We start from the raw sequence: 22543 nt of genomic DNA on the forward strand, positions 1-22543 counted from the left end.
TCCCCCCTTATTAGTGCTTTTAATCCAGGGTCCTGTCAGGGGCCAGGAATTGTATTTGGTTGTCCCGTTTCTTTAGTCTCCTTTCCATTTGTCGTTGTAGTTTGGGTGGTGGGGACCGTGGGCCAGGTAAGGTGCTGGAGGACAGGTGTCTGGTAAGGATGCTGCCAGGGAGCCAGGTGGTCCTGGGCACAGTATTGTGCCCATCACGACAGCACCCGTAGCCCCTGGCTGGGTCTGGAGAGGACTGAGGGCCTGCCATGGTGTTTATAGCTGCTCGTCGGTTTACGAGAGCTTGTCATTTAGTTGGGGTGACAGGCTCCCCCTGGCCCCGCTTGCTGATGACCATTCTGTTCACCTGTCTGGGTGGGTGTTTGCGTGACGGAGGCGTGGGTGAAGTCCAGATCAGATGTTTGAGGTCTGTTAGGTTAATCCTGAGGCCGCCAGGCGTTCCAGCGCAGACAAGCGTCAGTGTGTCGTGGCTGGTGGGTGCCCTGTCTGCCTCTCCCCTCTGGCCCACTGACCCGTGACATGCACCCTGGGCAGCCGCTCATTCCACACGGAACCTTCTGCGGTCCTCCAGAGCCAGGGGAGAAGCGGGCTGCTCCGTGTAGATCCCACAGTGTGTTGAGAAGCTGCGCTTGGAACAAGTTCATTCTAGAAAACATCTGAACCGGGCCCTTAGAAGAATGATGTAGGACTGGCATGATGCCGTCCATGGCGCTGGAGAGCATCAGGATGGCCCCTTGCTGGGTGGCTCAGTTCAGCTCCCAGAGCAGGGATTTGGGGACCCAGCGTGGACGTCTGGCTTGCTCTGAGCCTTCTCTCAGGGAAGCTGCTACCCCGGAGGGCGCGCCACCTGCTCAGTCTCCCTGAGCTGCTCTTCTCCCCAGGAGGGGCTTCCTGAGAAGGAAGAAAGCCACAGAGCTGAGTCCAGTTTGGCCTGAGGTCAAGCACCAGACCCCTGTCTCTTGCCTGAGCCAGTTGCCTGTGTGCTGGCAAGCAGCTCGTGGCTGTTGCGTGTCGCGGTGGTCTGCACGCACAGCTGAGGCTGGGTAGTGAGTTGAACGCACAAAGCGCACCCTCCATTGTCTTCAGACATTCCTGTTGGTGAAATTAGAGCGAGCGCACGTACCGAAAGCTTATTGTGACTGTGATGTGGACGGGGTCTGTGGTGGCAGATGAAAGTTCAGCTCCCGGAGGCTCCGGCGTGGGGGCTGTCTCACGGCTGGCCGCGGCCCATGTGTCACCACACCCCTCTGCTCTCTGCCCACAGCGGCTGGCCCTGATGTACCGCATGCAGGTGGCAAACATCGACAGGTTTGAGGAGAAGCTCCGGGCCGCTGAGGACGCCCTGAATATTGAAGGCAAGGACAGGATACCGGTCTCCTACAAGCGGACAGGATTCTTTGGAAAGTATGTTGGCCATTATTTGGGCTCCTGAACTAAAGCTGGCTTGGCTTTGTAATGTGAGGACGGACCAACACGTCTCCCGGGCCCTGCCTGCCCTCGGCCAGCCGCCGTGGGGGGGGAGGGCAGTGGGTGTGTGAGCTGTGAGCCCGCCTGAGGAGGGGCCCCAGGTTGTCGCTTCCGCCTGGGCCGGGGTTGCTGTTGTGTACAAACGGGAAGATGCAACAGAAAGGGGAGAAGCGGGGAGGTCCCTTAGAAACTCTTGCTTCCAGGCAGCAGGTGGAAACGGGGACCCTGTTGGGCCGGCAGAACCTGCATCTCCTTGGTGGGGGGACACTCGCTCCCATAGCCCCGGGGGACTGAACGGCACGGGGGACCACTGGTGTCCGGACATCATCTGCAGAGAGGGTCACTCGTGGCCACGTGACCACAGTCCGAGAAGACGCGGGGTGCCCATGACTGGCGGACACCCCTGAGCCACGGCCATTCTCCCCGAGGGCGCAGGCCTTCACGGCTAGTTCCGTAGGGAGCGGCGGGGCACGCCAGGCGCCCGGGCCTTCCTCCGCGGCTCTGCGACTCTGCCTCACCAGCCAAAACTCGTGGGCTACATTTTCTTTTTTTTTTTTTTTCAGATTTTACTTATTTATTTGAGAGCGAGAACGTGAACTGGAGGAGTGGGAGAGGGAGAAGTAGACTCCCTGCTGAGTAGGGAGCCTGATGCAGGGCTCAGTCCCAGGACCCCGGGATCATGACCTGAGCCGAAGGCGGACGCTTGACTGATTCAGCCACCCAGGTGGCCCGGATGGGTCACTTTGGAAAATAAAATACGGGGCACCTGAGTGGCTCAGTCGGTTAAGCGTCTGCCTTCACCTCACATCACGATCCCAGGGTCCTGGGACCAAGCCCTCCGTCGGGCTCTCTGGTCAGCGGAGAGTCTGCTTCTCCCTCTCCCTGCTTGCGCGCTCGCTCTGTGGAAAAGAAAAGTACATCGCATGTGAAAAGTGTGTTCTTTCAGGCATTATCAGGAGGCCCTGGCGGACAGGGTCAGCGCCGTGTCCATGTTTCGGCTTCACGCCGTGGCGCGCCGCCGTATCAGGCTGTGATGTGTTCCCGGGACAGCTGAGGGGCAGGTCACAAAGGGCGAGAATTGGACAAGGAAACCCGTTTCCACAGCTGTTTGCTCCGTACGTCGGTCTCCGAGTACGGGCTGCACTTGTCCTCGTCAGAGCGTCCGCGGCCCGACGCGAAGCGGGTCTGCGCACCGCCTGCCCGTGACCGTCCCTCTCCCCCGCTAGTGCCCTCTACGCCCTGGGGATGACTGCCGTGGGCCTGGCCATCCTGTGGTACGTGTTCCGTCTGGCTGGAATGACCGGAAGGGAAGGAGGACTCAGTGCTTTCGTAAGTGACGGAGAGCCCGTCTCATGGCACCTGTGGCCTAGGATCTGTGCTCGGGCTGGGGGGGCAGGGTCCTGGCACACTCCCGTGAGCGCATGTTCACGGCCACAGGGGCCGACGACCTAGAGCCGCCCGGGCCCCTCCCTCTCTGACTCGCCGGGCAGCCCAGCCCCATGGGTGTGCCGGACACTTTGTTCGGCAGTTTTTCTGGGGCTGGACATGACTTCGTTTTTGGTTTTTCCTACTAGCTAAGACACTGAGAAGTTGGTAAAGGTTGTCTTTATGTTCTTATTTTACTTTTTTTTTTTTTTAAAGATTCTAATTTTTTTTTAAGTAATCTCTACACCCAATGGAGGGCTCTATCTCAAGACCCCAAGGTCAGGCATCACATGCTCTACGGACTGAGCCAGCCAGGTGCCCCAAACCTCAGTACACTTTAAAAGCATTCTCCTGGGGCGCCTGGCTGGCTCACTCGGTAGAGCATGGGAAGCTTGAGTTCGGGCCCCAAGTTGGATATAAAGTTTACTTAAAAAAAACCCAAAACAACAAAGCCCTCCTATTGTGTGGTGGCCTTCGTGGTAACATGCACTGTCCCTCCCTGGCAGGTCTCATCTGGCCAAGTAGTCCTGTCGGCAGAGGTGCTGGGAGGCACCCAGGGCCTGCTTGGAGCAGGTCTTCAGAGGGTACCCTCTGGTCACCGACCTGGGAACTGAGGCAGGTTTCCACTGGGACCAGGCGCGTGTTCCTGTCTGTAGTTGATGGTGTCTCGTTGTGGAGCTGTTGGGTTTCACTCAGCCAGGTTCACCAGGCTTACATACTCGGGGCTGTTTATTTATTTCTTTTAAAAAAATCTTTTTTTTTTTTTTTTAAGATTTTATTTATTTATTTGATAGACAGAGATCACGGTAGACAGAGAGGCAGGCAGAGAGTGAGAGAGGAGGAAGCAGGCTCCCCGCGAGCAGAGAGCCCGATGCGGGACTCAATCCCAGGACCCTGGGATCATGACCTGAGCTGAAGGCAGAGGCTTTAACCCACTGAGCCACCCAGGCGCCCCTAAAAAAATCTTTTTGAAGATTTAATTGTTTGACAGAGAGCGAGCACAGGTAGGGGGAGTGGTGGCAGGCAGAGGCAGAGGAAGAAGCAGGTTCCCTGCTGAGAGGGGAGCCTGATGAGAGGCTCGACCCCAGGACCCCATGGGGGGTCATGACCTGCGCTGAAGGCAGATGCGTTGTGGACCGAGCCCCAGGCGTCCTGGGGCTGTTCCGCGCCCTTGCTGTGTCTCGCTAATACTGTGATGGAGCTGGGGCACACCTGTCTTTGGGGGGCCTGCTGGTCCACCTGGTAGCTCAGGTCTGCATCCCTCACCGAGACCTTAGTCTTGCCGGGCTGCATTCCAGAAATTAACCAGCTAGCGTTTCTACCAAACCTTCCTAGAACTGTGTGTTACCGCATTCTCTGACAATCAGAGCGCTTCACCATAGTGGGAAAAGCCGTATAGAAAATTAGAGCCAGGGGCGCCTGGGTGGCTCAATGGGTTAAGGCCTCTGCCTTCGGCTCAGGTCATGATCTCAGGGTCCTGGGATCAAGCCCCGATTCGGGCTCTCTGCTCAGCGGGGAGTCTGCTTCCTCCCCTCTCTCTGCCTGCCTCTCTGCCTACTTGTGATCTCTGCCTGTCAAATAAATAAATAAAATCTTAAAAAAAAAAGAAAGAAAACTACAGCCGATCTGCCGCAGATATTGAATTACCTTGTTTGGAACGGGGGTGGTTTAGGGGTTGTTATTTTTTTTTTAAGGCACATTGCTAGATGCTAGAGGATTTTCTTACTGTTCACAATGCATAGTAAACATTTTCCCTTGGATGCCCAGAAGACGGCTTCACCTCCCTCTGTCTGAGCGGAGAGCGTGTGAGGAGAGCCAGGCTTGGGGGAGCCGGGGCCCCAGCGACACACAGCCGCCTGGTCTGTCATTTCACAGAGCCTGCCCTTTGTTCTTTCTGCCCAGAACCAGCTTAAAGTGGCTCGTTTCACGGTTGTGGACGGCAAGATGGGGAAAGGCGTCAGCTTCAAAGATGTGGCGGGGATGCACGAAGCCAAGCTAGAAGTCAGAGAGTTTGTGGATTACCTGAAGGTGCGGCCGTGCGGGGGCGGGTGTGGGCGCGGGGGCTCAGCCAGCCCGACAGGCCGGGTGCACAGCTGGGCGCCCATCGGAGGGCCGGGGCCCTGTGGATGACTGGAAACCCCTGGCTGACCGTACCCCGGACCCCCCGGGATGCCTGGCCACGGCCGGAGCACTCCGCTTCCTCCCCCACGTGAACCGTGGCTGATTCCAGATGGTACAGGAGCTGAGCTCCGTGGGAGTCCTGTTTCGGAAATTCTCAAACACCTATGACCGGCGCGCTGTGGTCTGCTTTTCCAGAGCCCAGAGCGCTTCCTTCAGCTGGGCGCCAAAGTCCCAAAAGGTGCGCTGTTGCTCGGGCCCCCCGGCTGCGGGAAGACCCTTCTGGCCAAGGCAGTGGCGACAGAGGCCCAGGTGCCCTTTTTGGCGATGGCCGGCCCAGAGTTCGTGGAGGTCATTGGAGGTCGGTATTGCCTGGGGGGCTGCGGACAGGTTTGTCCGACCATCTGTGCAGCGAGGTCTCTGCCATCACACGCCCTTCCTCAGGCAGCCGGGTAGACAGGGGCCCAGGGGGACAGGGAAGGACACGTGAAACCTGAGTTACTGGACACGTTTATGCAGGGAACTGGGCAGTGATGTTCGTTGAAGCTGCTTCTGTGTGTGGCCTGGGGAGTCCAGGAGGGTGAGCGTCCAGCAGGGGGACTCTGGGAGACCCCGTCGTCCTCGGGGCAGCTCTGGCCACTGGCACGAGAGTTGGGCTCGTCTCCCACTACCTGTCTGACTCCGGGTCCCTGTGTCGCCTCAGGCCTTGGCGCTGCCCGCGTCCGGAGCCTCTTCAAGGAAGCCCGAGCTCGAGCACCCTGCATCGTCTACATTGATGAGGTCGACGCCGTGGGCAAGAAACGGTCTACCGCCGTGTCCGGTGTCTCCAACACGGAGGAGGAGCAGACGCTCAACCAGCTTCTGGTGGAGATGGACGGTGGGTGCCCCTCACCCAGCTGCTCCTGGGCGTGGAAGGCTTTCTTCCCGAGACCTACTCTCTAGATGGACCGTGCAGCTGGCGTCCTGTTCTGGAACCTCACGCTCGTGCTTCCAGGCACTTCACTTACCTGCAGCGACTGGTCTGTGTCCCCACCACACACCTTCCCCGGGTGTGAGTAACGAGAGGAGGCTGGTGTCAGCGTGTCTGTCACCGGGCTCCATCCAGAGACTCAGGTTTGACGGTGACGGTAGAAAAGAAAGGGAAAACCCTGGGAGCCCAAAGGGCAGGGCAGGTCATGACCCCGTTCCCAGTCTTGGATGAACCCAGCAGGCTGTGCTGCTCAGAGGGTAGAGGGGACACGGGACGCCCGGCTGCTCAGTCTGGGAGCCTGCAACTCTTGATCTCAGCGTTGGGAGTGACTGGAACGGCTCCTTTTTAAGATTTTATTTGTTTTATTATTATTTTTTAAAAATATTTGACAGAGAGCACAAGTAGGCAGAACAGCAGGCAGAGGGAGAGAAGCAGGCTTCCCACTGAGCAGAGAGCCTGATGCGGGGCTCGATCCCAGGACCCCGGATCATGACCTGAGCTGAAGGTGGACACTTAACCACTGAGCCACCCAGGCGCCCCTATCTATTTGTTTTTTAGAGATTTTATCTTTAAGTCTACACCCAACATGGGGCTCAGACTTACAACTGAGAGCAAGGGTGAGACGCTTCACTGATAGGACCGGCCATGTGCCCCACTTTATTTTTGCTGTGGTGACATATATAATAACATTGATCATTTTAACCATTTACGAGTGTTTCCTTCAGGGATATTAAGTATGTTCTCACTGTGCACCCACCACCGTCTGGCTCTCGAGCCTTCTCCTCTTCACCAACTGGGACTCTGTCCCCATTAAACACTAACTCCCCAGCCCCCAGCAGCCACAGTCCTGCTCTCTGTCTCCATGGATCTGAGACTTCTAGGACCCTCGAGGGCACAGCAGCTCTGTGAGTCCCCAGGGTCATGTCTTCCTTGCAGTGCACGTGGTGGGACTTCATTTAAGGCTAATAGTCCCCCCACGTGGCCAGTCCCCTGCTGGCGGACGGCTCCGGCTCTTGGAATAACGCAGCTGTGACCGTGGGCCCACGGGTACCCACCTCAGGCCCCAGAGCATCAGGATTCCCACACCGTTTGCAGCACTGCGGGTGAGGGAGACACTCTGTGCTCACATCCCTGGCTCCAAGAGAACCGAGTACGTGTGTGTGTGTTTTCATTCTTTTTTTTTTTTTTTTTTTTAAGATTTTATTTATTTATTTGACAGAGAGAGATCACACGTAGGCAGAGAGGCAGGCAGAGCGAGAGAGAGAGAGAGAGAAGGAAGCAGGCTCCCCGCTGAGCAGAGAGCGCGATGCGGGACTCGATCCCAGGACCCTGAGATCATGACCTGAGCCGAAGGCAGCAGCTTAACCCACTGAGCCACCCAGGCGCCCGTGTGTTCTCATTCTGGAAGTGCTCCCACCCTGGGGGCGGTGCGCGTGCTGGCCAATGTGCGGACGTGGTGTTGGACCGTGTGCGACTCGAGACAAACTGTCTGAGCCTCTCACTCGGAAACACTTTCGGACTCAGGAAAGGCCCTGCAGAGCTGCCCCAGACCATGCTGCGGCGCCGTCCCGGGTGCTGCTCTGCAGGGCCGGCCAGCGGCAGGGCAAGGCCTCTCCACACACACTCGGGCTGGCCAACACTGTCACGCGTGTTGGGAACTCGGCAAGCTCCATGGGTGGAAAAGCCAAGTGCTGTGTGTAGCCAGTGTGCCGAAGAGGCTGTGTGGTCGGGTTGTCTGCAGAACGGGGTGCATTGGAGCCCCTCAGACGCAGCTGCCGGGCGCCATTTGCTCAGGGACCATGCACAAGAGCAGCTTCTGGGGAAGGAAGCTTCCACGGGCTCCACGTCCTCGGGACCATGTGCAGAGCGAGGTCCCGGTTCTGAATGCCGCTGTCGGGGTGCCGGCACAGAGGGGCCTCCAGGAGTGCCTTCCGGGGGCAGGCCGTGGGCTGCTCGTGGTCTTGGAGTTACCCCCCGCAGTCTCCCATGGCTGAGACCACACTTGGTGCTTTTTGTTTGAACGGGTTTTCATGACCCCTTCATGCTTAGCCACCTCTACTTAGTGGGGTTCTGGACATGGTCCGAGTCCTGCCAGGATTGGAAGATCCCCTCGGGTTCGGGTCCCAAGGTCTCACACCTGGGCCTGTGGGCACCCGAAACTGAGGTCAGTCTGTCTGCAGAGACCCAGGACCGTGTGTTTGATGAGCCTCTGCTCTCAGAAGTACCGGATTTTTTTTTTTTAAAGATTTTATTTATTTATTTGACAGAGAAATCACAAGTAGGCAGAGAGAGAGGGGGAAGCAGGCTCCCCATCGAGCAGAGAGCCCGATGCGGGGCTCCATCCCAGGACCCAGAATCAGGGCCTGAGCTGAAAGCAGACGCATAATGACTGAGCCCCCCAGTCGCCCCAGAAGTACCAGATGTTAGTGACGGCTCCCGATTGTCTCTTTGGAAGGACGGCTAGCATCTGCGCTGTCGAGGGGACAGGCGAGAGCAGGCTGTCGGAAGTTTTCACGCTTCCTCTAGCTCATGTTGCCCTTGGGCTCCTGCAGACGGCAGCCCCGCACAGCTTGCGGGCGCGCTTCTGGACTGGGAGGTGCTGTGCTGTGGGGTTCCCGCTGGCCCCTGTTTCTCCAGGCTCTGGAGCTTTGACGTCCTGGCTTGTGACCTCACCTGCGCTCTGTGTGTGCGACTACAGTCCACCTGACCTGAAGGCACTCAAGGAGGCTCCCGCCCAGAGACAGCACATGGGACGAGCAGATCCGCTTCCTCGGGCTGTTGGCACTTGAAGACCGAGCCCCCCAGGAAGCGTTTACTAAATGGCATCTTTCCCTGAGCCCAGGCTCTCTGTGCCACCATGAATGGGGCGCTTCCGCCCAGAACCCCGACCCACTGACTGAAGGCCCTTGTTGGGCTGGACTGGCAGTGAACAGGTGCCTCTGTGTGCAGACACAGCCGGCCATTCTCAGCCCTTCAGCGGCATCTGAGGCGTCTCTGTTAGTCCTCGGGGAAGGGCAGCACCGCTTCATTGACGTGCAGGGCACGGAGTGGACACTGTGCCCGTCGTGGGAAAACCTCAGCATGTCAGGACGAGGCTGTGCTACGGGACAGCCAGGTCACATGGCAAGGGCACGTGTGCCGAGTGCTGGGGTCCCACCAGGTCCCTCAGAGGGGGACAGTCCCCTTGCTACATCTTGAACAGCAGGAGGACTCTGGGTCTCTGCGTTCGCGAGAGCCTGTGGGGCATGAGCCCCGGCCTCCCTCGGGGTCAGCAGGAGGCCCTCGCTCCCATCCACCCGGCCTTCCGTCTTCATGCACGATGTGTCTGACGTCACGCTGGGCCAGATGCGAGGGTGTGGCCATGGCTCCTTTTTCTGCGTGGGGGGTCCGGTTCTCCATTTGCTGAAGAGGCTGTTGCATCCTCCACTGAATGGCCTTTGTGCCTCTGCCAGCGCTTGGCTGGAGCTGGCAGCAGCGGGGCCCCAACCCGGTGCGTCCGCCTCCCCCTGCAGAGGTCTGGGAGGACGGCGGGCCGGCTCCTGATGGCTGTTCCTCGGCTGTAGCTGTGGGAGCGGGTGTGCTTGGCTCTCCTAGAATTTCTAGAACAAGCTTGTCCCCATCTCCCAAAAGATCTTGCTGAGTTTTTCCTAGGAACACGCGCCTCACAGGAGACTCAGGGGAAGCGGGGCAGCAGCACTGGATGCCGGGGAGGGCGGGGAGAGGTCAGACCCGGGTCCTCGCGGGAACCTCGGTGACCCTGATTTAAATCAAGCAGCTGGGGAGACATGAGCAGACACACTGCCCATGGGAGCGTCCCCTGTGGCAGCCTCTCTGGGAGACAAGGCCGCGGCCCCCATCCGACCCAGCACAAGCGCTCCCATGCCCTGGTTCCGAGCTGCGCGCACGCAGACCGGCACCGCGCTTGCGGGCCCCGAAGACTGCAGCGACCCACACGTCCGCCCGTGCGAGCGGTCTGGGAACGCGGGGTTTCGGTGTCACGGTTACCGTGAAGCCAGGGAAGGACAAACTGTCCACACACGACTGGATCACAGCTCCCTGCTGGACGGCGCATTCACGCGAGATCCTCAGGGACGAGCAGGCACCACTCTTCTGGTCATGTTTTCGCACCCGTGACTCAGAATTCCACATTCACAGCCTCGGCCTGTGCGAGGAGGACATTGCGGAAGTCGGAGTAGGGAGTCCCAGCAAGTCCCCAGAGGAGAGCTCTGGCTTCCCTCCTTGTCCGAGAAACGAAGCCATGTCTGTCCTGGGGCCCTCCGTCCAGTCAGCCTCCTGTTGCCTGTGTCCCAGTGACGTCCTGAAACCACAGGGCAGGCCAGTGGAGCTGCTGGGTGGTGCCTGCGTTGGCTTCCGGCTCATTTGGGAGGTTAGGGTTATCCGCTCTCTGCTCGACACAAGAGTGGGCTGGACCCCTCGTGTCCCACCTTCGCGGACTCCAAGAGTGCGCACACGCAGGAGCGTTCCGAGGGCGTGGGTTGTGGTTTGTGGGTCCCGGTGCTTCTCGCTGACTCAGCTGTCAGATCCTTGTGAGGTGGCCAGCCCCTGGCCCGTGCGCTCAGCCAGGCCCCTCTTGCCGTCGTGGGGTCCTGGGGTGGAGTTAGTGGCGGTCTGCTGGGAGGTGATGGTGCCTCACGCTCTCGGGACCTAGTTCTCTAAAACGTCTTTTAAATTCCATTCGGCGCTTCACAGGTAGTTTCAGATTGTACTTGTGTGTCTGCTTATTGTGGACTTTTTTCATTAGCAAAAGATCATGGCAGGTTGTTTTGTTTAGTTAAGTGGGTTCCACACCCAAGTGAGGCTTTGAACTCAAGACCCTGAGATCAGGAGCCTCACATTCCATCAACCGAGCCAGTCAGGTGCCCCTGAAGTCTTTATTTTTTAAACTTTGTATTCTGGACCTTGTCACACATACAGACGCACAGGGAGAGCTGTGCAGGGAACCTCCACGGCGCAGGCCAGACCCTTGCCATCCACACCCCCTGCTGCAGTCTCCTCCCCGGCCGGTGATTTTAAAGCCAGTCCGAAGTTCGGGATCTCACGTGCTCTTGGTCTTACGTGCTCTGGACATAATTATCTACAACAACAGGGAGGCCAGCGTCGCACTGTAACGTGTGCTGAGCATACACGGAAGACCCTTGGATGTCTGCTCAGGCCCAGATCACCCAGCCTTGGCTTGGATGCCTTTCTGCGGGTGCGGCCTTGCTCAGACAAGGGCCTTTGTCAGTTCTCACGAAGACCTGGGCCACCAGTGGTGCTCTCAGCCACTGCTTTTAAACCTTCTGAGAAACCCGGAGCCTCCAAACCCAGGCCACAGGCCAGTGTTGAGAAATGTCTGCTCTGGCCCATGGCTTTGCACCAAAGGAGCGTGGACACGGTGCCCCTCGTTCCCCGGGTCTGCTGGGCAGTTACCGAGGGGAAACATGATCCCCCCGGACGCCATCGATGGCTGTACAGGCCCCCATCTGTGTTCTGCCTCTGGGCTGGCAGCCTGGGGAAGACAGGCAAATTCTTGCTGTCGTGGGGACCCTGATCCTGGGTCGGTCCACGTCCTCATCCTCACGGGCCCCAGTGGGAGGTCCGTCCCACTCGTGTCCTGGAGGGGGAGCTGTACCCCAACAGCTGTCTGTCCCTCCAGGAATGGGCACCACCGACCATGTCATTGTCCTGGCATCTACCAACCGGGCTGACGTTTTGGACAACGCTCTGCTGAGGCCTGGCCGGCTGGATCGACACATCTTCATCGACCTTCCCACACTGCAGGTCAGTGCGGCGGGGGCTGGCTCTTGTCTGTCCGACTGTCTTTGGCTTACCTATATTCTGCCGTGGCTCTGCAGCTCATTTGGCGCACCCCCGGTTTTTCTCTTTACCCCTCAACACTGTGGCTGAGTTTTGTAGCACAATCCTTGGGAAGCCTCCGAGTCCTTGTCCTGGGCCCCACCAGCTCCTCGGTGCCCCAGGGCGGCAGCGACCAGCAAGCGGTGCTCAGTGGGGAGGGGTCCGGAGCGCGGGCGGAGCAGTGTTCATCCTCGCGCCGCAGCTGGCAGTCCCGGGTCCGACACTCGGACTGAGTGAGGCTCCCCTGATGCTGTGCTGGGGGCAGCTCCCCACTGCTGTGACTCGGGGGTCTGGGAGGTTCCGAGTGTGTGGGAACCAGATGTTCTACAGAACGACCCTCACGTGCGTGAGGCGCTTCGTTGTCCCCTCCCACCTTCCATCTGAAGTGCTGCTTGCGGTCTGCCGGTCTCCTGCCTGTAGGCCGCAGCGGTGATCTGACAGCCCGTGGCTGCTGTCTGGCGCAGGGGCGAGCCCACACTTGGCTCCTTTCTCTGCAGGAAAGGCGGGAGATTTTTGAGCAGCACCTGAAGAGCCTGAAGCTGACCCAGGCCAGCAGCTTTTACTCGCAGCGTCTGGCAGAGCTCACGCCGGGGTTCAGCGGTATGGACGCTGTTCCCTGCTGTCCGGGGGGTGCGCACCCCTGCCCGGGGCCCTGCAGGTAGCACAGCCTGGGCGGGAGTGAGGTCGTGCGCAGAGAGCCGGCAGAGGAGAAAAGTGCTGCCCGGCACTTGGCTTTTCCCGCACCAGTAGGGCCTACACGGGGGTTGCTCCGGGCCCTTCTGCCCGCCTCTGCCCACCGGCCCTTCAGGGCCTTTCCACACTCGGGCTGTGCGTGCCCACTGCTCCCTGCCAGGCGATGCCGTTCACGGCCTCGTGGCTGCCCCAGCGCACCACGGCCCGCCTCAACCGTCTTCTCACTGAGCAGAGACGCATCACAAATCAGGGTATTTTCTCTACGGCTCTCGTTTTAAAGGGTAATAGCAACAAAATCCCTTTTATTATAATTTCTTCCTTTTGGATTTTCCTTTAAGGCCCTTAACGAGAGTCTCATGGGTACTGGGCTGTGAGTTCCCAGGGAGAAGGAAACAGCAGGTGGTGCAAAGCTGCTGGTGGGACTTGAGCAGGAAGGAGCCTGGCGGGGGCAGAAAGGGGGCCGCACAGGGCGGAGGTGCCCTGGTCTGCTAGAGGCACGCGTGGCTTCAGCACAGGACGGAAGTGCCGCCTGCCTGCTGCCCACCTCCCGCCCACGCCCCCCTCCCCTGCCCTCTGCTGACGCTGCTGTGCGGACAGGTGCCGACATCGCCAACGTCTGTAACGAGGCCGCGTTGCACGCCGCACGGGAAGGGCACGCGTCTGTCCACACCCTGAACTTCGAGTGCGCTGTGGAGCGGGTCATTGCGGGTATGAGAGCAAGCATCCGGACGGCGGGGGGCAGGTGGGTGCGGCGCGGGTCAGGCTGACACGCTGCTGGACGAGAGAGCAGTGGGGGCAGTGTCCTAAGTCGGGTTCTCGTTTGAAATACCAGGGATACGCCCAAGAGCAGAAACCTCTTCCAGCAGAGACACAGGGTGTCACACACCCACGCGTGAGTGGCACTCAGCCCCTCTGCCGTCGACGGTGCCTCGGCGTGGACCTCACAGGCCCTGTCCGTGTTGCGGGGCTGCAGGTCTCCCGAGAGCTGTGCTCTGCTGCCTGGCCCGTCTCTGCTCAGGGCAGCGACACGAGGGGTCTTGGCAGCGGGGCGGGGTGGGGGGCCTTCTGGGAGACCTTAACTGTCGCTACTCAAAGTGGGGTCCCTGGGCTTCTGTCAGGAGAGTGGGACTGAAACTGAGAGTCTCCTGAAGTGTCCACAGCCCCGTGTGTCTTGTCCTTGAGAGGTTCAGTTCAAGACACTGGAAGTTTTTTAAAGAGGGAAACGATCCATTACCAGAGAAGTATAAGAAGCGCCGGCCTTGCACGTGGGTGGGGAGTGTTCCGGCACAAGCTGTCCCTACAACAGGCTCATCCCTGTCACTCTGGCTGAGCTGAAGTCTGGTACAGACGCCACCAGGTGTCCAGGCTGCAGCTCAGGAACCTGTGTGGACAGAGGTAGACAAGTGGCCGCTGCTTACTACAGACCTGGCTTCACCTTCACCTAAGACACTTAGTTTTCTGTGGAAATGGATCTCACACTGTCAAAGTGAGAGAGACAGACATACTGACCGCACAGGTGTGGCCTGCCCAAGCTACAGCACGTGGGTTCCAGTGGCCACCATCGGGGGCTCTGTCTCCCGTTCGGATGCTCAGACCCAGCCTTGCCGTAAACGGAGGGGGAAGGCCCTAGGAGCACACAGCCAGACCCAGAGCTGATCCGGGCTGTGTACATCGGGAACGCGGGGAGGTGTGAAGAACCCGGGCTGCTTAAGGTGACAGGCTCTGGGGTTCATGGACTACAGAGACAAGGCACATGGGAGGTGGCCAGCTAGCAAGGGGCAGCAGCTCCAGGGTCCAGGGGAAGAGCCGCTTTGAATCCTGGACCTCGGTGGGGATCCCACTAATCACAGCGGCCCAGTGCCCTGGGGGCCCCTGAGGGTAGGCACCTGTCACCCCGGCACTCACAGAAGCAGAAACAAACAGGACCCTCTGGCATCTTCCATGAGCAACATCTGGGTGCCGGCCCGGGGCGGAGGTGCAGGAGGTGAGCCTCCGGGACGACGCTGCTTTGACGGCGAGGGGCAGAGCTCTGTGAGGGCAGCGGGCGCGCCTGGCTCGCCTGCCCGGGACCCCGTGCCCAGACTCGGCTCCCACACTCTTTCAGGGACTGCCAAAAAGAGCCAGATCCTGTCAAAGGAAGAACAGAAGGTGGTTGCGGTCCACGAGTCGGGCCACGCCCTGGTCGGCTGGCTGCTGGAGCACACCGAGGCCGTCATGAAGGTAGGGCGTCTGCGTCGGGGCTGGGGGCCGCGAGCCCAGCGGGCCCGTGAACAAAGCTGACTGTGGAAGCGTTGCGTGTTGTGGCTTGAAGAGAAAGTGCGCTGTGAGCTGGACGTGAGCACAGCAGGACTGGATGGTGTGGGACCCCTCACCCCCAGCAGCAAAGGGCAGGAGATCCAAAGTGGGCTCTGGTCTGGTCTCTAGCGTGTTGTCGTCACGTGATCAGCTGGGGTCTGGCTGTGCCATCTACACAGTTCCTCTTGGAATTAAGAATCGCCGTATTTACCAAAAGTGTTGACCTCGTGATTGCTCACCTTAAAAATAAGTGAGTTTGGTTCACATTTAAAAAAAACACCACTCTTGGAGGCGTTTTGTGAACTTGATGAAAATTTATTTTTATCTGCTGCTACCGGCAGAAACAGCTTCCCCAGGTTCTGCGTGCAGGTTGCACAGCGCCCTCCGCACAGGCGGGCTGCAGCCCAGATGGGGGCCGCCCCCGTGCTGTGGTCCCGTGGTGCCAGGAGCACCACAGCTCCCCAGCAACGGCAGTGGGACGCGGCATCGCAAGCCCGGCACTTTATCACTACCGGGCTTCTTCTCAGAAGGGTTCGCGGCAGCCACGTGGACGGTCTGGTTGCGTCTGACGACGCCCTGTCAACCAGGCCAGTTCCTCTTACACAGTCAGCAGTGGGTGACCTGGTGTCTGGTGACCTGGGGGCTGCTGCCATCGCTAAGGTGCCCCGGGTCAGGCCGAGGGTGAGGAAGGCAGGGTTCAGGGCAAATGTCTGAATGCAGTATCTCAAAAACGAAAATAAAAATTAATGCAGAAAAATCCCGAATGATGTAATGTTATTTAAAATTCCTTGTTCTCAGAATTTTTACTTTGTGCGATGTCTAAAGGGTACGTCTGTCACAATGAGAAACGCCCCCCGAGGCAGGCCGGCTCCTCCGCCAGGGCAGGTCATGAAGCCCAGCTCCCGGTCGGGCCGTCCCTTACAGCGGTTCACACTGCAGTTTGCTTCAGTGTCGGGTTTCCGTTTCCTCCTCGGACGCCCCAGGCCCTGGGAGACCCCCCCCCCCCCCAAACCGGCCTGTGTGTGCACCTGCCGTCGGGCTGCTGGGAGTCAGAGCGGCCGGGCTAGTCTCCCTCGTCCTCTCGGTGTCCGTTCCCAAGCCGCGCCTGCGGGGACTGGTGCGGCCCCGTCCGCGCCGGTGTGCTTTACTTCGGGTGCACGTCCGGGGGTGCGCGCAAGGCACAGCCCAGCCTCCTGTTGAGCCGTCGTCCTTCGGGGACAGGGTCCTCCTTTGCTGTAAAATGGGGCCAGTACAGATTTGCTTCAACTGCTTTGAAACCCTCCCATTAAAGATCTGTCCTACGTTTCCACGCGTTCATCTTTAAAGTCCGGATCCTGCCCGCTTACTCGGTTGTGTGACGTTCCGCAGGTCTCCATCGCGCCACGGACTAACGCGACGCTGGGCTTCGCTCAGATGCTGCCGAGAGACCAGCACCTCTTCACCAAGGAGCAGCTGTTCGAGCGCATGTGCATGGCCTTGGGCGGCCGTGCGTCTGAGAACATCTCCTTCAACAAGGTCACTTCCGGTGAGAAGCTGGCCCGTGCGGGTTCTGAGTCCTCAAAGTGCTTTCACACCCGCTGCGCTTCCGCGTGGCGGGGGTGGGGGTGTGGATCTGGGGAAGGGACTGGAATGGTGGGACAGGCTCAGTCGGCCTTCGCAGGCTGCTGCTTCACCGGGACGTCCAGAGAGGAGGTAGAGCCGTTCCTCGCTTGTGGCCGTGACACTGGGGCTCAGGGTAGACAGCCAGGCCAGTGCAGAGCAGGACGTGGGCTGGAGAACTGCCAGGAAAGTGCACCCACGTGTGTACCCCAGCAGGAACTCGGAAGTGTAAGACTTCTGAGGAGCTGTGACGAGATACGAGCTTCTCCTGGGACCTGTGCCTGTGCCAGGGGGCCCCGTGTGCCCTGACTTGGCAGTGCCCGGAGAGAACCTCTGTCCGGACCCTCCGCTGCAGGGGCTCAGGACGACCTGAGGAAGGTCACGCGCATCGCCTACTCCATGGTGAGGCAGTTTGGGATGGCGCCGAGCATCGGGCCCGTGTCCTTCCCCGAGGCGCAGGAGGGCCTCACAGGCATCGGCCGGCGCCCGTTCAGCCGTGGCCTGCAGGAAATGATGGACCATGTGAGTCTGCACAGCGAGCTCAGCTTTGGTTGGGGTGCGCCGCGGTGGGTTGGGGGCGGGCCCCTCTCGGGGGCTGGTGCTGTGCCCTCCGCCACACCGAGCAAAGCGCGCTGCTGTGTGGCCCACATCGAAGACGAACCAGTCAAGAAGTACTGGATCACTCGCTTGCCGAGTGTTCTCAGGTGAGGACTTGGGTGGCTTTTGCTGGAAACTGTCGGTGATCTGAGACCGGGAAAGAGAAGGAACAGATGCCCCAGTGGACACACTGCGCGCTCTGTGGGAGGCTGGGCCAGGGCAGCGTGCGGCCTGGTGCACGTGGGAGGTGGCTGCGGGCCTGGAGGACAGAGCTGGGGACAGGCATCTTCTGCAGGAGCAGTCCCAGGGGATGGGCTGGGGGCAGCTACGCTCTCCTGGCCATGGCGAGAGAAAAGCTGTGTTCCTGTCCCCGCAGCTTCATGTGAACTCCAGCGCCAGGATGGGCCACGCGGGACATCTGGACTGAGGTTGGCCACCCTGTGCGTTACACGGCTGTCGTCTTGCGTTGGCAGGAAGCAAAGCTGCTGGTGGCAAAGGCCTACAGGCACACGGAACAGGTGCTGCAGGAGAACCTGGATAAGCTGCAGGCGGTGAGACTCGGGGCACCGGGGTTGTCCTCATTGCCTGCTCCTTGCGGAACCCTCCCGGCACAGGGAGCCGCAGAGGACCGATCCCTGCGCACCCGCCCGGGCCCAGCCGCACTCTCCCATTTCTCGCGCCGCCGCCTTAGCCCGCACTGTGAGCACGTGACGCCCGTCCCTTCTCGGCAGGCAGAGGACACAGTGCTGCAGACGTCAGGGTTCAGGGTTACGTTCAGGGTTCAGGTTAGTGTGTAGTCGGCCTCGTTGACTTTTCCCCAGCTTTTTAGGTGCTTCCTGGAATTTTTAATTTCTTTTATTTTTTAAGAAATTGCTGCCAGACAGGAGGCTCGAACTCTCGGCCCCGAGATAGGAACCGCATGCTCAGGTTCGCCTGGCAGTGGCCCCGTCGGTTAAGCGTCTGACTCCTGATTGCGGCTCAGGTCATGGTCTCACGCATGTTGCATCCTTGGGGGGCTGCTCCCAGACCAGCAGCCCCTGCCTCCTGGGGGGTGTGGGGGGTGTGGGGGGCGCTGAGCAGTGCAGGGACTGAGCCCAAATCTGCTGCTGAAAAGGTCCCAGGGTCCCAGGATGTCCTGCCTCTGTGCCGTCGGCGGGGTCCAGGGCTGAGCATCACGCCAGACCTGCCCGGCGGAGGAAGCGGCTGCACCTGTCTGAGGGCCCTGGGCGTCGCTCCTCGAGGCTGCGACGGAGCTGTCAGCGACAGGGTGCCGGTGCGGGGCACACCAGCTCCTCCAACGTGTTCTCCGCAACCGCATCTGGAGAGGTGGAGGCTGCCTGCCCATAGCAGCGCCCGCCCCCCACGGTCCAGCCTCCACTCGCTCCCCACGTGCAGATACACACACCGTGTTTGCTAAAGGAAGTTGAAGTTGCCCCAGGAAACAGATTTGGAAGGGAAGCAGAAAAATTAATGAGGCTGGCAGCTGGGACACCATCTCCAGGGTGCAGACAGGGAGGGATTCTTCGCCGGAGCTGCCTGCTGACTGCTTCCCTGGGAAAGTGGCCTGCCCGGGCGTCCTGCTCGCAGACAGCCCTCCCTCCGGGGTGCTCTGCTCTCAAAAGGCCCTTGTGTGTCCTTGTCTGGGGCTCACACACTGCCCTGTTTGTTCCCTTAGCTGGCGAACGCCCTGCTGGAGAAGGAAGTGATCAACTATGAGGACATCGAGGCCCTCATCGGCCCGCCCCCTCACGGGCCCAAGAAGATGATCGCGCCTCAGAGGTGGAGAGAGGCCGACACGGAGAAGCAAGACCCAGGGGAGGAGGAGGCCCCGCGGCAGCCCCCACCTCCTTGACTGTGCCTCTGGGGACCTGGCCTTCCCGCCTTTTGAGACCCAGGGAGACGGACGCCTCCGCACAGCCTCACTGCTCTCTGAATGGCCTTTGTGATCTATTTATTGACGCCCCTGCCCGTGACTAGTAAACGTCTCTGCAGACGATCTGGTTTTGCTTCTCTGTCATTTCCCCCACGGGAGGTGCTGGGGACAGGTGCGCACGTGGATCTCAAGCTCCAGGTTTCTGACGCTGTCACTCTCTGGGTGCTGGTGAGACCCGGGCCCCCGGCGGCCTGTTTCTGCCTGCGGTTGGTGCAGGGGCTGTGTCTTCAGCTCCGCTGACTTCATCAGCGTGCGAACAGGGTCTGCGGTGAGAGCCCCTCGGAGCTGGCGGCCGTCCTCCCTCGCCGGGCCCTGTCCTGATGCTCACGCACGCACAGGGTCGGCTTCAGGGTCGCGCACTGCGCTCCGCCACCTTAGAACACTGCCGCCTGCTGCCATCCTCGTTGGTCTGGCCACCGCACGTGCTGGTGTGCAAGGAAGGACACCCTGCAATCGGCTGCGGTACTTTCTAGTATGTTCTGTGGGTGGAGGGTCCGTCTTTGCACCACATGACCAGCTATAAGCCAACAAAAGGTCGTGTGTTTCAGTTTATAATCTCAGCCACCTGATAACTCGTTGAGCCCCTTTTGTAGGAATCTGGGGTAGAGGCCCTAGGACACCCCCTCACAAGTGGGGGGCAGCAGTGGGGTGCACTTGGTTCCTTGTCCCCAGCGGAGTGAGCGCGCACTCAGGTGTTCGCACCTGCTGCTGTCATTGCTTCTGCCTCCCCCGCAGTGGCGCTGGGAGCCGCGGGCGGTAGGCACTTCCTGTCAGAATCACCCCGCCGTCAGGGCCCCGAGGAAACGGCAGCATGTGGGCGGGTACGGGTCACACCTGAGGGAGGGCAGCTCTGACCGGGCCCTCTCGCCTTGACCCCAGTTCCCCAAACTCCTATAAGATGGGCATGTGGTTAGGAAGGCTCCGGTCTCCTCGGCCCAGGGTGGCACCCTCCATACCCAAACGTGGCTGTGGCCAAGCGCATCCCCTGCACTTGACCATCGAGGTGGCCCCGGAAGGCACTTAGGAATCGGAACAGCGTGAAAAGCAGCCCCCCTGCCTGGTGGAGACCAGCGCAGCCTGCACCCCCGGCTCTCATGGGTGTGAGGGAGTCTCCCTGTGTTGACTGCCAGAAGCCAGCTGTTGGCGGACCTTCCCACTGGTCCTCGGGAACGCCATCTCCAGGCCCTCAGGGTGCTCAAGAGCACCAGTCAGGCCTCCCCCACTCCCTCCTCACGGACTCCGGCTGCCGAGTCCTCTCACCCCCCGTAAGGAGCCTTCTCCAGCTGCCCGCGCGTCCCTGGAGCAGTGAGACCCAACACGGGAGGGCAGCCCTGGCCCTCTGCCCGCCCCCCAGCACAGTACATGTAACACGGCTTGACTACAGCTTCTGGAACGCACCGAGAAAGGCACGTTTTTGTTTGGTAGAAATCTCTACACGCATGTGCGGCTTGAACTCAGCGACCCGGACATCAAGTCACATGTTCTGACTGGGCCGGCCGGACGCTCTGAGAAAGACATGCTTTTTTTTTTTCTTTTTAAGATTTTATTTATTTGACAGAGAAAAGGAGAGGGAACACAAGCAGGGGCAGGGGGAGTGGGAGAGAGAGAAGCAGGCTTCCTGCAGAGCAGGGAGCCCGATGCAGGGCTCAGTCCCAGGACCCTGGAATCGTGGTCTGGGCCAAGGCAGACACTTAACAACTGAGCCCCCAGGCATCAAGAGGGATATTGAACACAATCATCTTCAGGAGACTGAAAAGTATCGAGAGAAGTCAACGTGTGCTCTTAAATCTCTCCTGTAATACACACTCACCAACAAACACGTATGTGCCGTCATGCTTACTCAAAGCTTACTTTTTGTTTTGGTGTAAGGGATACTTAGTTTCAGGTGTTCATCCCTATTGCAAAATTATAATGAGCCCAGTTAACGCCTGTTGTCATGCAGGTATTGTAAATAGAACTTTTTTTTTTTTTTTAAGATTTTATTTATTTGATAGACAGAGATCACAGGTAGGCAGAGAGGCAGACAGAGAGAGAGGAGGCAGCAGGCTCCCCGCTGAGTAGAGAGCCCGATGCAGGACTCAGTCCCAGGACCCTGGGATCATGACCTGAGCCTAAGGCAGAGGCTTTAACCCACTGAGCCGCCCAGGCGCCCCATAGATAGAACACTTATGATTACAACACTAATATTCTTTCTGCCACCTTTCACTGACATCAAGTGCTCCTTCAGGTCATAGGAATCTTTGAATTAGCCTACAGCTGATCTCTGTGTAGACCAAGATTCTGGGACGCTGAGATGCTGGGTACTGAACGAGTTCTCTGTGATTAAGCAGCAAACATTACCCTAGCCTAGCTGTTATTGGGCTATTGCGTTTCCCAATTCAACAATTACCCCGTATTTATAGGGCAAAGCATGCTAATCTTTGCAAAGTGTTTTGGGCTAGAACTTTTACCCCACCCAACACAAAAGAAACACTTTGCCCCTATGAAACTAATTTTAAAAATCGAGGCGTTATGTCTGAGAGGGCTCCCCACACTGCTGGGGACTGTTGTAGCTGGGATTTCCTTGAAGGAACACCCACAGCACCAGCTGGTGGACCGGCCAGGGACAAGTACTGAGTGAGGAGGCTGTGCCGTGAGGAACGGACGGAGTCTCGCAGGGAAACTCTTGGAGGCACAGCCTCCTCCCACACCTTGCGGGTGTCCATCCAGGAATCACTTGCCACCTTAAGTGCAGTTCCCTGGGGAAGGAGAGGGTCTCTTTCAGTGGCCCTTGGAGGTCCAAGTCTGGGACAAAAGCCTGGAGCAGACCTGTGGCTGTGGATTTCTGTGCCCAGGGCATGGTCTGTCCCAACAGCTACTGGTTGTTGTTATTTTTTTTTTTTTAAGATTTTATTTATCTATTTGACAGAGAGATTCCAAGTAGGCAGAGAGAGGCAGGCAGAGAGAGAGGAGGAAACAGGCTCCCTGCTGAGCAGAGAGCCCGATTTGGGGCTCGATCCCAGGACCCTGAGACCATGACCTGCGCCAAAGGCAGAGACTTAACCCACTGAGCCACCCAGACGCCCCCACAGCTGATTTTTAAAACACTTGAGCCAGCTAAGTCTTTGTATCAGAAGGACTCCTGCTCCGTGGTTGACAATGTTCCTTCTGTCTCCCAAGCAGAACGCCGAGCCTGTCCCCAATAGGATTTCACATCAGAAGCAGTTTCCCCTCACTATTCTGCACCCTTTTAAAAGGCAGTAAGCTGTGGAGCATTCATGAATGGGACACCGGAGTCTGCGTGGGGCCTGGTGTGCACTGCAGACCAAGACTCTCCAGCTCCAACTGCGCTTTCTCACACCACCTTGATCTGGGCAGTGATTCTATTTTCAGCCCTCTGTCCCCCAACAGCGAGGCGGGGCCACATCGTCACGGTGAGCGGCTGGCGCTCAGGTGGAGACGGGGGTCGGGCAGAGGAACCGCAGGAGTGTGGGTCGGGACAGGGATGTGTCTGCGATCTCAGAGCAAGGATCCCGGGCCACGGGTCTGAGGCAGACGGGAGGTGCAGGCGCGCGGGGCAGAGGACGGTCTAGAAAACGCGG

At 59.2% G+C, this 22543-nt stretch overlaps 1 protein-coding gene across 3 annotated transcripts in view; it reads left to right on the forward strand.

Annotated features, from left to right (window-relative positions):
- SPG7 (SPG7 matrix AAA peptidase subunit, paraplegin) overlaps positions 1 to 19025 on the forward strand; it is a 29247-nt gene extending 10222 nt beyond the window's left edge. The window contains exons 5-17 of one of the 3 annotated variants that reach the window (XM_032324372.1): positions 1274 to 1413; positions 2703 to 2805; positions 4804 to 4929; positions 5218 to 5380; positions 5723 to 5896; positions 11646 to 11770; positions 12343 to 12445; positions 13136 to 13246; positions 14643 to 14758; positions 16202 to 16358; positions 16788 to 16954; positions 17503 to 17580; positions 18705 to 19025. In XM_032324372.1, the coding sequence (XP_032180263.1) occupies positions 1274 to 1413; positions 2703 to 2805; positions 4804 to 4929; positions 5218 to 5380; positions 5723 to 5896; positions 11646 to 11770; positions 12343 to 12445; positions 13136 to 13246; positions 14643 to 14758; positions 16202 to 16358; positions 16788 to 16954; positions 17503 to 17580; positions 18705 to 18881 (1740 nt within the window). In that variant the 3' untranslated portion in view covers positions 18882 to 19025. Of the gene's footprint in view, positions 1 to 1273; positions 1414 to 2702; positions 2806 to 4803; positions 4930 to 5217; positions 5381 to 5722; positions 5897 to 11645; positions 11771 to 12342; positions 12446 to 13135; positions 13247 to 14642; positions 14759 to 16201; positions 16359 to 16787; positions 16955 to 17405; positions 17581 to 18704 lie in introns of those variants that run through there. The other 2 variants (XM_032324373.1, XM_032324374.1) reach the window with 2 other exon arrangements.
- Positions 19026 to 22543: the final 3518 nt, after the last annotated feature.

This window comes from Mustela erminea, chromosome 19 (assembly GCF_009829155.1).
Source record: "Mustela erminea isolate mMusErm1 chromosome 19, mMusErm1.Pri, whole genome shotgun sequence".
NCBI classification, from domain to species: domain Eukaryota; kingdom Metazoa; phylum Chordata; class Mammalia; order Carnivora; family Mustelidae; genus Mustela; species Mustela erminea.